Source organism: Rhopalosiphum padi, chromosome 1 (assembly GCF_020882245.1).
Source record: "Rhopalosiphum padi isolate XX-2018 chromosome 1, ASM2088224v1, whole genome shotgun sequence".
Taxonomy (NCBI): domain Eukaryota; kingdom Metazoa; phylum Arthropoda; class Insecta; order Hemiptera; family Aphididae; genus Rhopalosiphum; species Rhopalosiphum padi.
Window position 1 is genome coordinate 15,736,047 of NC_083597.1, and position 13,238 is coordinate 15,749,284.

Below are 13,238 nucleotides of genomic sequence, written 5' to 3' on the forward strand. Positions count from 1 at the left end.
AATAATATTCATGAATTATGCCCCCGACCACAGATAATATTATATTACAATATCTTAAAAATATTATGCACCTACAGAATACTAAAACTACAAATCTACAATGCATATAACTATTATAACACTGTTGTACGAGTATAAAGAATATATTATTAAAAGTAATAATAAATAATATTAGGTTATTACTGTAGTAATTATTAAGGTCACTAAGAACAAGATATTTTTATTATAATATTGTAGTCGTGTTCGACGTGACTTAACAAAAGCGCGTTGGCGCAATTGCGCGGACGCATCTCGCGCGCAATCAGTCGTAGTGGATTGAGACAGATAAGAATAATAAGTAATAATATTTATTTCATTAAATTTGTACTGTTATCTATCTAGACGAGAACGACGAGCAGGTTGGTAAGAGGCCTCGGTCGTAGCGATAACGCACACGGTCGAACAAAGAATAAATAGTAAATAATATTAAATAGTTTTTCTTTCTACGCTCCCATTAATCGCCGCCCACCCCCACCCAAAAACAATTTGACTTTCACTTCTATCCGCCAGCCTCGTGCACTGGCAGCAGCAGGGCAGCAGGCTCACTGGCCCGTTTGCTTCTGAATCCGTGCGTTGACGTGCAAAGGTTATCACCGTTGACTTCGTGACCAGTTTCCTACTTACCTGTCTATAATCTTCAGTGGTATACACTGGTATAAACCGCGTACGTTTGTTATTGTTTTTGTGGTTATTCATATTATTATTATTAATTATTAACAATATTATAATTAAGTACCTATTGAGTATTGACATGTCGCTCGCTGCGTTGAATAATAATAATAATATCAATTATTTTAATAATATTTTTTAATACTCGCAATATTATTCTTCCTATTCTCGTGAAAGTGTGAAACCGCGTTACCGCGATCTCGTCCAGTCGTGCCGTATGCCCGTCTCGTCCAGTTGTCTGTTGTCCGGCAGTGCGTTCTCGGTCAGTCAGTCAGTCAGTCGGTCAGTCAGTCGGTCGGTCGGTCGGTCAGTCGCTTTCTTGTTATTATTTTTATTAACTTCATAGATGTGGTCGCGCACTGCACCGCCTGCAGCCCAAACGACGGCCGTGGCAATTAGTGCGGCGGCAGCAACTATGACCTCCGTACCTCGGAGGTGCCGAACGTGTGTCGCGACCAGCTGAAACCCGACACCCGCTGCGGTACGATATTTTACGCGACCGCCGTGCGTGTGCGTATTCCTCGAGCGAGTGCACGACGTCGGATAAAAAAAGGATATATTATTAGTGTATTACGATCAGTCGCTGAGGCGGCGATCGTCGTCTAGTAGTGCAGTGATATCATCGTCGCGTTCCTCTGTTCGCGGGTATTCTAGTTGTCCATCCGAACGTCGAAGCGAAAGCGGCGACGAAACACATCTTCCCGTGGTCTGTGGCCGGAGATAGGTGAGTGTATGGGTAGATGCTTATAGCTGTAGTAGAGCTATGTGCGTTTGCAGTTCTGCGTGGGAACGGGTCACGAGGTGTACCCTGTCCGTCTAACGTAGACCAGCAGTTGTATATCGTAGTACACCTTATTTGACAGCAAACTTTATCAACGCACGTTTGAGTTATTAAATTTTTACTCTTGTGATGTTTTGTTTGCAGTACCCCCCTATCAATAGTGCCTGCCCGCAATCGCCATGGGCCTATTGTTTTCAAAAATATGGAGTTACTTCGGCACCGAAGGTAAATATTTTTAAATGACGTTATAACTCACTATACTACGACAGTTGGTTCAAATGTTTCATTTGCGTTAATCACATAATGTTTTTGTAACGTCGCAGAGCACAAAATCGTCATAATTGGCCTGGACAATGCGGGCAAGACTACCATATTGTATCAGTTCCTAATGAACGAAGTTGTACATACTTCACCGACTATTGGCTCAAACGTTGAAGAAGTGATATGGAACAATATACATTTCATAATGTGGGATCTGGGTGGACAACAATCCCTCAGAGCCGCTTGGTCCACCTACTATTGTAACACTGAGGTATGCATTAATCTATAAATCCCACTTTCAATCTCTATACAATGTTGATAATATGTAAATATTGTATTTACTATATTAACTTTCTATTTTAATTAGAATATTATAATCATGTTTTAAATAAAGTAAAGTCATTAAGATAGGTATTAAAGAGAATCAGTATTATTTAATAATGAATTGGTAAAGATATTAACTGTTCAGAACAGCAAGATTATGATGAATTTTTGATATTTTAATTTTATTTCCAAAAAACAATATATCAAAAATATTATTAATTTATTGTGCGTGCTGTCATCTTACATAGTATACCTATAATAGAAGTTAATTTAATTTAAAGGAACCTACCAATCTATTTGTATAAAATAAGATTATTTAATTATAGTTTGTAAGAAATAAAAGAAACCTAATATTGCAAGTATTTGTTTTATTCTAATTAAATATTAATTAAGTATCTATATAAGCTCAATCCTAACACTCCACTTGTTGACGTTCTGTTAGAAATAAACTGAAATTTCTATTTTTAGTATCTACATACAATATACATAGTACTTATTAAAGTAAGTTCTCATATTGAAAAAACTTTTGAGCAAATATTAAGATTATTCATAGTTATGTAGTTAGACACTGTAATCTGTGCTAATCAAATGTATATTTGTTATACTACTCTAGTCCAAACAATTATTCATAAATATTTCAAATTTGAAAAGTGAATGTTTGTAGAATTTTAAATGTTTTGTTATACTTTGTATTGTGTATGCTATGTATATTCCAAATAGTTGGTACCTAATTAAAGAAAAAGAAAATAGTTATATAATATGATAGCATTAAATGTATTCATTATTATTCATCTTCAGAAAAACTTTTATTTTTACATTAGACATCTATAGTTAAATTTAAATATATTTTTAATTTGTTAAAACATCTTTTAACAATGATTAAACAATACTCTGATCAATCATACATATAGCTCAAATAAGCATTAGCTATTTGGACCCAATTGATAAATGTTTAGTTGATAGACGGAATATATTGTAGAATGTACATATCAAATGCGATATCTATTAGTGAATGTCATTTTTTCTATATATGTGGTTGATCTGAGTATTATTTAATAACTACCATAACATATTAATCAATTAATAAATGTGTGATTAGGTTCTGATTAGTAATTATATTTGGCCATGTCATATTCATAAGTCATAAGTAATTAATAAGAGATCAAGTTTGATAAAAATAATGTATAGGAGATATTATGCATTTGACCTTCATTTTTTTAACATTTAATTCAGGAAGTACCGAAAAAATATGTATTAGTTGTATTCCTAATATTTTATATTTAAATTATCATTAGGTGTAAGCATAGTATGCATTATTGCTTTCTTATTAAGTAGGATAATAATTACATGATAATTTACAGTATTATTTCAATTTGTAATAAAATCTATAACTAAGACATGTTTATGGGCTTATGATAAGTTAATTTTACAACATAAAAATCAAAATTTTTTATAATTTTTTTTATAGAAAATGTTTAGCTTAAATATTCTTTAATTTATCATTGTGTAGATATTTTATCCATTATAAATTATTAATAATACTATAATACTACTTGTATGTATGTTTTTAGTTTGTGATAGTGGTCATTGACTCGACCGATCGCAGTCGTCTGGATTTGAGCCGTGAAGAACTGTACAAGGTATTGAACAATGAAGAACTTTCTTCAGCTGCTGTTCTTGTTTATGCTAACAAACAAGACATGAAAGGCGCATTAACTGCTGCAGAGATCAGCAAACATTTAAACCTGACTTCCATTAAAAAACAACAGTGGCATATTCAAGCTTGTTGTGCATTGACTGGTGAAGGGTAAGTGATTTGATAGATAATTGTAATAGAACTTCAAAATAATTTTGATATTATGTATCTTACAGATTGTATCAAGGTCTGGAATGGATATGCAGTCAATTGAAGAACAAATGAACGCTTTTGTTGTTATTATTTTTTTATTTAATTTTAAAAATTCCTTTTGTAGATCATTAAAATGTGTATAAAATATATTTAACAAAGTAAGAATAAATTATTGTATTATATGAAAGATGTAAATAATATTCTAAAGTTAAAATAATTAATAACTATTCTATAATATATAATTTATTTGTTTTTATTTTATTTTTATATAACTCCTGGTTGAGTTAGTGAAACTTAAATGTCTGGTTATTAGATAACTAAGGTCTTAGATTAATTAAATTTTTATTATTTATCTTAGACCTTGTATAATTCATGATTTGATTTTCTAAATCTTATTTGAGCTTGTAAAAAATTAGTTGAATTTTTATTTATTACTTGTGTATTTACAAAATCTTATAAGACTGCAAAAAAAAAAAAAATGCCATTTACTAATACGTAATTTTTAATTTTAAGAAAAATAACCTGGAGAAGATGCTTTGCTTTAAAGTAGATGTCACGTGTTCTTCATTGTGTAGGTGTAGGACACAATTGGTTGTACTGATGTTTGGTGAACAGTTCAAGTCTCAATAGTAAGTTATTCATCTTTGATTTGTAACTAAAAACACAATCTTGTCAAAATGGTTTTTGTGTAAATTCTTTTCTCAAAATGTTTTTCTCCAACTTGAAAAGTATTAGGAATCTTTTACTTTTTTTATCCATAACCACTCTAAAAATCGAAGATTAAAACTGCTGCAAAAGATGGTGATAACAATAAAAAAAAACTCTCATATTGTAAAATCAATACATTTATCATTCCAATCAAAATCTAAAAAAATAACTAAAGTCGATATTTTTTAATTCAATAACACTTATATAAGTAAATCATACTCAGTGGTGGCATAAAAGATGAGTTGCAAAGATTTTCACTTACCTTTTGACTTTAAAATTTCGCCAAAAATTTAATTAATATGCTAAAATTAATCTTAAGGACATAAATAAATTGATATATTAGTTTATATTATGAACTTAAAAGTTTTATTTTATTTTATTAGCTAATATCTTATTGGTTTAACATCACAATTTTGGTATGGCAGCGTATCTAAAATTCTCAATCCAACATTCGTTTACAAAGCGTCTGATTTTGAAAAATCCGTTCTCGCCCCAAGAAGTTCCCCATGAATTAGCCAACAGCCAGTACCCTTCTCCTCCTTGTATACCCCAACCGATCATCTTAACTGACAATAGTCCCAAATAATCACCGGTGACATGATGGTAAACACCTATATTGTAAAAATAAAATTAAAAACGAGATTAATCTTTAGATTTATTACCTAGTATAATATACTTATATGTAGTATTGTAGTATAACAATTAGTCATTACTCATAACTCATTAGGCCAGTAGTTCTCAACCTTTTTATGCTCACGGCACATTTTTTATAACAATACATTTTGACGGAGCACTAAGAAAATTAAGTACAGGAAAATTTCTATTTTTAACACAACTCTTTAGGTTGGTATAACTACAGAAGCCTGTAGGGTTTGGAATGAAATATTATTGAGGATATCTGCAGAAGTTATCTGGATTTCAAAATCTGGATAATTGTTGGAAAATAAATTTAATTCGCCATATAAAATAATTTTTTTAGCGGGATTTTAATGTAGGTTTGTTACGAAATATTAGAACATATGAAAACATTATATTTAATATTAGCTGTCCCCTTGTACTTCGTTGTCCGTACAAATTACATCCGCCCATCCTTGTTAAATTTGGTTGCCTAATGCTAAACTAACATTCAGCGTAACACGTGTGGATAAATTTAAAAAAATTAACAACTTGATTGTTAATTAACAAATAGCATAAGAAGTGGGGTTAAAACAGTTAACATTTAAAACCCTCTCTGTCATAACTCATAACGAATGAACAATGCTACATCGTTGTATCTCAGTTTTAATTAACCTACTTATCAGTTCACTATGGCATTACTGGTAAATCGTTAATTTTTTTTAATAGATTTTGTTGGGTAGGTAATCATTATTTTATTATCATCAAGTTAATACAATAATTGACAATTCTTCTAGTTATACTAAACTCGGCTTCGGTAGGGAAAAAGTTTTACCATATTTAAATTTTATTTCCCCGGGTAGATAATGCTACTGATTTATTCATATTTTATCGCTCAATTTTCCGTAAACTGGAGTAAGGTCCATAAAATTATTAAAATTGTAGTTTCTTCACGCGTCATACAGGTCATGAATGTGTACGCAGACAAACACGATTACTATGTTACAGCAGCTAATCTTAATTTTTCTGATCTTTATAGTTATATTGAAAAAAATATTTTACCTATATAGTATATATTATATTATTATACTTATTTTTTATAATTTATACCAGATTTATAAGCGAGGAAATCTTCGTAAACTCGCATCGTGACTACGTATGGTCCGTGTTTTCTCAGATTTTTCCTCGCTGCACATCCGTCGAACGTAAAAACTTTTTTGGCTATTGTAAACAATAAAATATGAATAATATATTCGTATTACTATGTAGAATCATCATTGTAAGCCAACGTTCATCGTACCTTTGATAATTTCATCCAAGTACTTGCCCTTATGTTGTGCATTATAACATGTCAAATCACATTTCGGAGTGGCTACTGGGTCACCACCGCACACGCCATGTGGCCCGAGCATCGAGTTCGGATCAGCAGACGTTGTGGATGCGTTGCATGGTTGCACCAGCCACGGTTGACAGCCCTATTGGTATAGCGAAAAGAAAAAGAAGACAATTTATTTTAATATAATAATTAATAATTAATAATTATATTATCCTCCCACCCTTGCCATGAAGTACTATTATTGAATAGTTTCTTCAATCAAGCCAATCAAGCTTTTTATATATCTAATTATCATCAATTGTTCTTTTTGTAAAAAAATTTATACAGATTGTACAAACTAAAATAAACAAAAAAAAAAAAAAATCGTAAATTCGTGACCGGTAAAAGCGGCTCCTGGTTAAAAACTTTTTTGATGAGTAGATGAGTGACAATGTGACATGTACCATCGTAAGGAACATTCAGTTAAATTTTTAGGGTGGCTATAATAATCCAATGTGAAGTGACCTTGCAAGGTGTAAAGCACCCCCTTTCTATACACAAGTATAATATATTACATTCGATTTTTGGGGGTCTATTGAAATACTTGTGGGCTAACTGCTAAGCCTCCCCGATGTTCACCTATGCTTAGGATAAAAGTATTTTATTCAACACTTGTTATTAGTGATCTCATGATTTTACTATATATTATAACATGGTCGCCAATCAAGTTTTAAAATAGGGCTGTTAAATTTTTAAGCGGTCAAAACTTTTTTACCACCAAAACAGAGAAATGTATAACTGTTAAAAAGTAGGGCGACGTTCTTTTATACATTCAAGTCTATATGTAGAAGTCTCACAAACACCCCAAACTTTTATAAGTCTTGAAATTAGTTTTTTTTTGTCAAAAATTGTCAACATGTGACTGTGGGTCATATGAAAAAAACATAATACATATGACTATTTTTACGTTTTTATATGTGAAGGTATATTGTTTCGGCAAAACATCTAATCGTGTATGTGAAGTTTCGAAATTCAAAACCTACTCCTTCACCCAGGTAATGCATATAACGTAGTTTTTTCAAAATAATTATTCTATCTCTTTTAAATTAATAACTAATTATTAGCAAACTTTTGTATTTATAATTCTTATTTTGTTACTTTAAATTTCGACTATACTGTAATTATCTTGGTATAAATACAATTCATACATTTTATTTTATCATCTTAATTTATAATGATTAAAGACCGGATTTTGCATATAATGCATGTTTATAAGCAATTACATGCAGTAAATGGATTTTCATCAACCATACCTAAATAATTAATAATATAACAAATTTTTATTTTGCATATTTTCCATAAAAAAGCATGATTTTGCATCATATTACGTATACATATAAGTGTTTTAATTTAATTTTATAATTTTTTGTACAATTATTATTTATAAATTTGTTTCACAATACAAAAATTAAAAATATTTTTTAAAAATATGCTCCCATAACAAGCGTTGATGTGGAACGAGGTTTTTCTGCATTCAAACATTTCAAAGAATATATATTGTCACAAACTACCGTCATCATTTAATTGAGATCAATAGGTATGTTCCATATTATTGTTACTTATTGTTTTTCTAACAATGAATAAATTGTATAATTTTTCATCACAATCATTAAATATATTGTATATAATATAATTGTAGTTTGTTTATTTTCATCATTAATGTTTTGATTTCATAAATACAACGACACATAAATAGCTGTGAAAAATCAAAAATTATTTTGCATTTTTTGTGCTTTTTAACTTTTTAAGTGCATATTTTAAAATTTTAAATGCATATAAATCCGGCATTTAATAATGACTAATACAATGAATGAAAATCAAATTTTCAATTACACAAATAAAACAATAAGTAATAAATTATAAAAATAAAGTAATGTAAGATATTAGCATGCAGTTATTTTTAAATCAATAAATTATTTGGAGTTTGAAATTAAGTTTAAATAATTAATAATATGAATAACGTAAAATTTATTTTTACTAATTTTTAATAATTAATATTTATATCATAATCTTAAGAAGTTAATAAGACAGTGAAAGGTATATTTTTAAATTTTGAACTGTGTTTATAATCTTACAAGGTTACAACTGTTAAGTAATGTCACCTACAGTAAAGATTAAAACAATAAATTATTTATAAAATATTTTTCAATAGTATATTTATTACATTTTAGCTGTACTGGTGCAGTATAAAATTGACTTAGGCCAATATATAATACTTATTTTTGATTTATTACAAAGTAATGGTACTGGAAAATATAGGGCCGTAAATAAATATTCTGCAATACCCCAAATGGTGCCCCTGTATTGTAGGTATTAATTATAAACCTAAACCATTAAACATTTTTAAATAAAGTAAACCAACATTATTTACTATTTAAGTGAGGTGACGGACTCTTCGCTTTCCTCATATCAGTCATATCTCATTTCCGTTATTTTTTTGTGATACGATGTTATAAATTATAATATGATGAATGCTTTTATGGTCAATGATTAGGTTAGGTTAAGCTATATCATTTTTTTGTTTTAAGAGGGTGATGAAGGGGGAGGTTTGAAAATTAAATTATATAACATACTAAACTCTAACTATATTTAAAACAGTATGTTTTATCAAGAAAACTAAATTTGTAAATTAAAAACATAAAATATCTGCTTTTACGCAGAATCAATTTGCATTTATATATATGTATATGATTATATGAATAAGTATAGTTACCTCATTGCTTCCGTAGTCGCCACCAGTAACGATTCCTTTTTTTAGTATATATTTCCAAGCGGCTGCAGTATATCCTCCGCTGCATCCATTACCACAATCTTCGCAACAGGAAACCAATTTTTGTGGTGAATAAAGTGCAGTAATGTTTCCCCCGGATGCGATACATATGCGATCGTTCATCGCCGAAGTCACAGAAATGGCCTGAGTAATCATAGTTTTTTTTATAATTAAAAATTTAAATATAGTAAATAGTAATCATTGTAAATTACATATTTTCAATATTGATATATAGTTATTCACTACCATGACATTGTGAAGATATACTAATTGATTTGTGTTGAAAACAATTAAAATGTATTTTATAGGGAACACGAGGTCGGCTGTTAACGAAAAAAATACTGTCCGAAATATCTACCTATATTAAACAGTATTATGTACATTGACAAGGCCGGCAAAGACTTTTATGGGCCTCGGGGCTGATCGATTCTAGCCCTCCTTTACTTACACTTATTTGGCCGCCAAGATATACATTCCTCATGTACATACTTGTACATAATTTTTTGCATATAGTACGGCTATACACAGGTCTTATATTTTCATATTAATAAATTATATATAACTATACTGTTCTCGGTGGGTATGCAAGCACCAAAGGTAACACGCATATTAATGGAACGAGAAAATATTAGTATTAAATTTTTTTTTATAGATAGGTATTTTTAAACATATAGAACTGTACCTATGATAATATTATTGATTGATAAAGGATATTAATTCAATATATTCTTATGTATTTTGAATAAATATGCAAGGTATAAATATTGACAATGTTCTGTATCTTTTTTACCGTTTATCTTTAATTACTCGGTGTAAAGTTTATTTAATCATTTATTTTATATTAAAATGATAAAAATATAAGTTGTATTTATTATATTTTATTTTATTATTAATGCGTAGGTGATGTATAATTTATCTTTAATTGGTACTTATGCTCTTGGCGATATTTCATGTTTCAAAATGTTATATACATATATATTTAATACTTAAAATATTATAATATTTTATTATCAAATGTATATGTTTTCAGATACTACTATACTAGATACCTATTCAGATTTTATTAATTTCATGAGAGCTAATTTAAGTAACTGATTGAATTATAAATTTTATTAATCCTTATCATAATCTCCTTAGTGACGATTCGTGGTATTGCAGTTTATATATATATATATATACAATGGGTGGGTATTTGTATTTCGTCAGATTTTAGAAGTAATAAATTGACACGTTTTTATGGAAATTAATTGTTCAGTGATTTATTCTTCGGGTGATAAGTACAAAAGAGTCACCAGAAAAGAAAATCATTGTGCGATAACAATAAATTTGACGAATTTAAAAACGTTGGATTACGAATTGGTACCTAGTCATGTCACACCATTTAGCTATCCCGTGGCTATAGCATAATTTTCTAAGACGATATTATTTTCGCGATATTTATTATTCACGTCTATTTATACGTTCACAACGATATGCACATAAATATAGATAAATTATTAGTTGTTGCCTACCCAATCTGCTGCACAATTGCCTTGATTCCAGACGTGTGAGATGGAAATGCAATCGAACCAATGGTATCGGGCATCAAAACTCTCAGGTATTTCGTTTGCGTCACCATCACCATCGTTGTCACAATCGCCACCCTTGACTGCACCGCCTTCAAAGATCTCGTGGTCCAAATCACCCACCTCGGGATGATAAAAAGTTCCCACTAACTTTTTGTGGTCGTTTGTATGAAAACTGTTTATTCCGGCCTAAACAAAATTACGACGTACTTTAATGCATTTATAGTAAATCAAAAATAACATCATAATCTCAATTTAACTTCTAACAATAATATCGCGAGAATGCATTTATTCAATATAATATAAACGTTTAGTTTATCTTGTCTTGTTCCACTACTTCCACTGTATTATATGGAATATAATTTTGAAATCTGTGATATTTTACAATTGTCTATACAATACGAGGTCTAATCAAAAAGTATCGAGACTGATACGATTAATCGTAAACCGGTTTGAGTAAGGTGTTGTTCATCATGAGTATGCTCCTAAAGGACAGACTATAACAAAGGAGTACTACATTGATGTTCTTCGCCGTTTACGAGACGCTGTACGAAGAAAAAGACCCGAGTTTAAAGAGTCTGGTAGTTGGAAATTGCATCACGATAATGCACCAGCCCATTCAGCCCATTTTGTGCAGCAGTTTTTGGCTAAACATGGTATCCCAGTTGTTTCTCAACCCCCCTATTCACCAGACCTAGCTCCATGTGATTTTTTTTTTATTCCCAAAAATAAAAATGGCGCTTAAGGGTAAACGTTTTCAAGATGTAGATGAAATAAAACAAAATGCGACGGAGCAGCTACGAGGAGTTTCTAAAAATGACTTCCACAGGTGTTTTCAAAAATGGCAGGAACGTTGGAGAACATGTATGGACTCAGAAGGAGCATACTTTGAAGGAGATTGAATGTAAATAACTTTATCTAATATATTTTTTTTTTTTTTTTAACAGTCTCGATACTTTTTGATTAGACCTCGTACACATATGTTATTACGCGAACGACATACTTAATGCAATATTTTGGTAGTTATATATTCGTATGGTTTTTAATCACATCACTAGACGAGATTAATTAATAATTTCGATTTCTTTAAAAGATTTAATATATATTACTATTATTTATTTTTTTTAGTCTTATATATTTCTGACGAATTTTCATTGCGCAACACATTTGTATAAAATCTAAAAATATTGTTTGATTTCGTAATTATCTGATTTCACGTAAAACAATAAAAAATGTGCATTGTGCAGTATATAATTTTTAAATTTTTACTGTTAATCATTCCATATTATTATAAAATGTGATATGATATTCTTACCTGCCATGTTGCGTTTGCGTTGTTCACGTGCGCGATGATTTTATGCAATTTTAAATTTGCGTCACACGTTATCCAAAAGCTGGATACGAGTAGCAAGACGATTTTCATTGTGATGCACGACATACTACTATTTTACAATATTTATTATTCGGTTGTTGAGTGTTTATTTATAGTTATGTACCCGTTTAATTTCGGTGTATATTTTTATCGACATTCGAGTACGAGGTATACCGACAATATCGGCGCCACCACGAATTTATCGTCTGTTTATTGACTCGAAGAACTATACGCGTGAGCGTAGAATTGGGCTTATGACGAGTTTTTTAGATAGCGATTCAACAGTTGTCGTAAACTTGTGAGAGAGTAGATTGTACTGAGTGAAGAATAGTTGTTTACGTATAAAAATTATTTTTTAAAACTTAATAATGTTTGTTTAAGAACGGAGTGATTAAATTTCAGCAAGTACAAGTACTTGAATAAGTACTCATATCGTGTATCTAGTCAAAATATATCAGCTGTAGATTGTAGTCCATATATTACAAAATTATACTTATTTATATTCGTATATCTGATATCATAACAATTCTAATTGATGATTTTTAAATGTAACGTTTACTTACGAGTTGTGAAACTTAGTTTTAAAAGTAAGATGAATAATGAATGATGGTTATAATTTGTGATAACATTTTTTTAAGGTGAGCATAGTAGTATATAAAAGAAGTATAGTAATGGAATAAAATTTGTAAAGTGTAGATTATTTTTGTAAAGAGTACGTTGATATAAAATACGAGTATTTTTAAAAGATTCACTACACACATTGTTAATTGATTTTTCTATCATGTATTAATGCACACCAAAGTGTAAATGTCATAGATATTTTTATGTATAACAATTGTAACAGTAAAATTATTCTTATTAAATATTAATGCATGTAATATTTAATACCGATTGCATTAAAAAACAAAAT

At 29.8% G+C, this 13,238-nt stretch overlaps 2 protein-coding genes across 3 annotated transcripts; one reads left to right on the forward strand and one right to left on the reverse strand.

The window, feature by feature from the left end:
* Positions 1 to 511: 511 nt before the first annotated feature.
* LOC132929042 (ADP-ribosylation factor-like protein 5A) lies at positions 512 to 4,165 on the forward strand. The gene is made up of 5 exons (XM_060994080.1): positions 512 to 1,432; positions 1,634 to 1,714; positions 1,813 to 2,021; positions 3,646 to 3,881; positions 3,947 to 4,165. The coding sequence occupies exons 2-5, from the start codon at positions 1,669 to 1,671 to the stop codon at positions 3,993 to 3,995; spliced, it is 540 nt and encodes a 179-aa protein (XP_060850063.1). The 5' UTR covers positions 512 to 1,432; positions 1,634 to 1,668; the 3' UTR covers positions 3,996 to 4,165.
* A 585-nt stretch (positions 4,166 to 4,750) lies between these two features.
* Positions 4,751 to 12,648, reverse strand: LOC132929028 (cathepsin B-like cysteine proteinase 4). Of its 2 annotated transcripts, XM_060994067.1 has the most exons (7): positions 12,272 to 12,648; positions 10,903 to 11,145; positions 9,335 to 9,535; positions 6,547 to 6,721; positions 6,357 to 6,467; positions 5,024 to 5,242; positions 4,751 to 4,968 (listed from the first exon to the last, which is right to left on the reverse strand). In XM_060994067.1, the coding sequence occupies exons 1-6, from the start codon at positions 12,392 to 12,394 to the stop codon at positions 5,037 to 5,039; spliced, it is 1,059 nt and encodes a 352-aa protein (XP_060850050.1). In that variant the 5' UTR covers positions 12,395 to 12,648; the 3' UTR covers positions 4,751 to 4,968; positions 5,024 to 5,036. The 2 variants fall into 2 exon arrangements, with proteins under 2 accessions (XP_060850050.1, XP_060850043.1); XM_060994060.1 differs by lacking the exon at positions 4,751 to 4,968 and having other exon boundaries at positions 4,975 to 5,242.
* Between the last annotated feature and the right edge of the window lie 590 nt (positions 12,649 to 13,238).

Coding starts and splice junctions, on each gene's coding strand:
- LOC132929028 (XM_060994067.1), bottom strand. CDS start 12,394: ATGTCGTGCATCACAATGAAAATCGTCTTGCTACTCGTATCCAGCTTT. Junction 11,146..12,271: donor ACGCAAACGCAACATGGCAG/GTAAGAATATCA, acceptor AATTTTGTTTAG/GCCGGAATAAACAGTTTTCA. Junction 5,243..6,356: donor TTTCCTCGCTTATAAATCTG/GTATAAATTATA, acceptor TTTACAATATAG/GTGTTTACCATCATGTCACC.
- LOC132929042 (XM_060994080.1), top strand. CDS start 1,669: ATGGGCCTATTGTTTTCAAAAATATGGAGTTACTTCGGCACCGAAG. Junction 1,715..1,812: donor GAGTTACTTCGGCACCGAAG/GTAAATATTTTT, acceptor GTAACGTCGCAG/AGCACAAAATCGTCATAATT. Junction 3,882..3,946: donor TGTGCATTGACTGGTGAAGG/GTAAGTGATTTG, acceptor TGTATCTTACAG/ATTGTATCAAGGTCTGGAAT.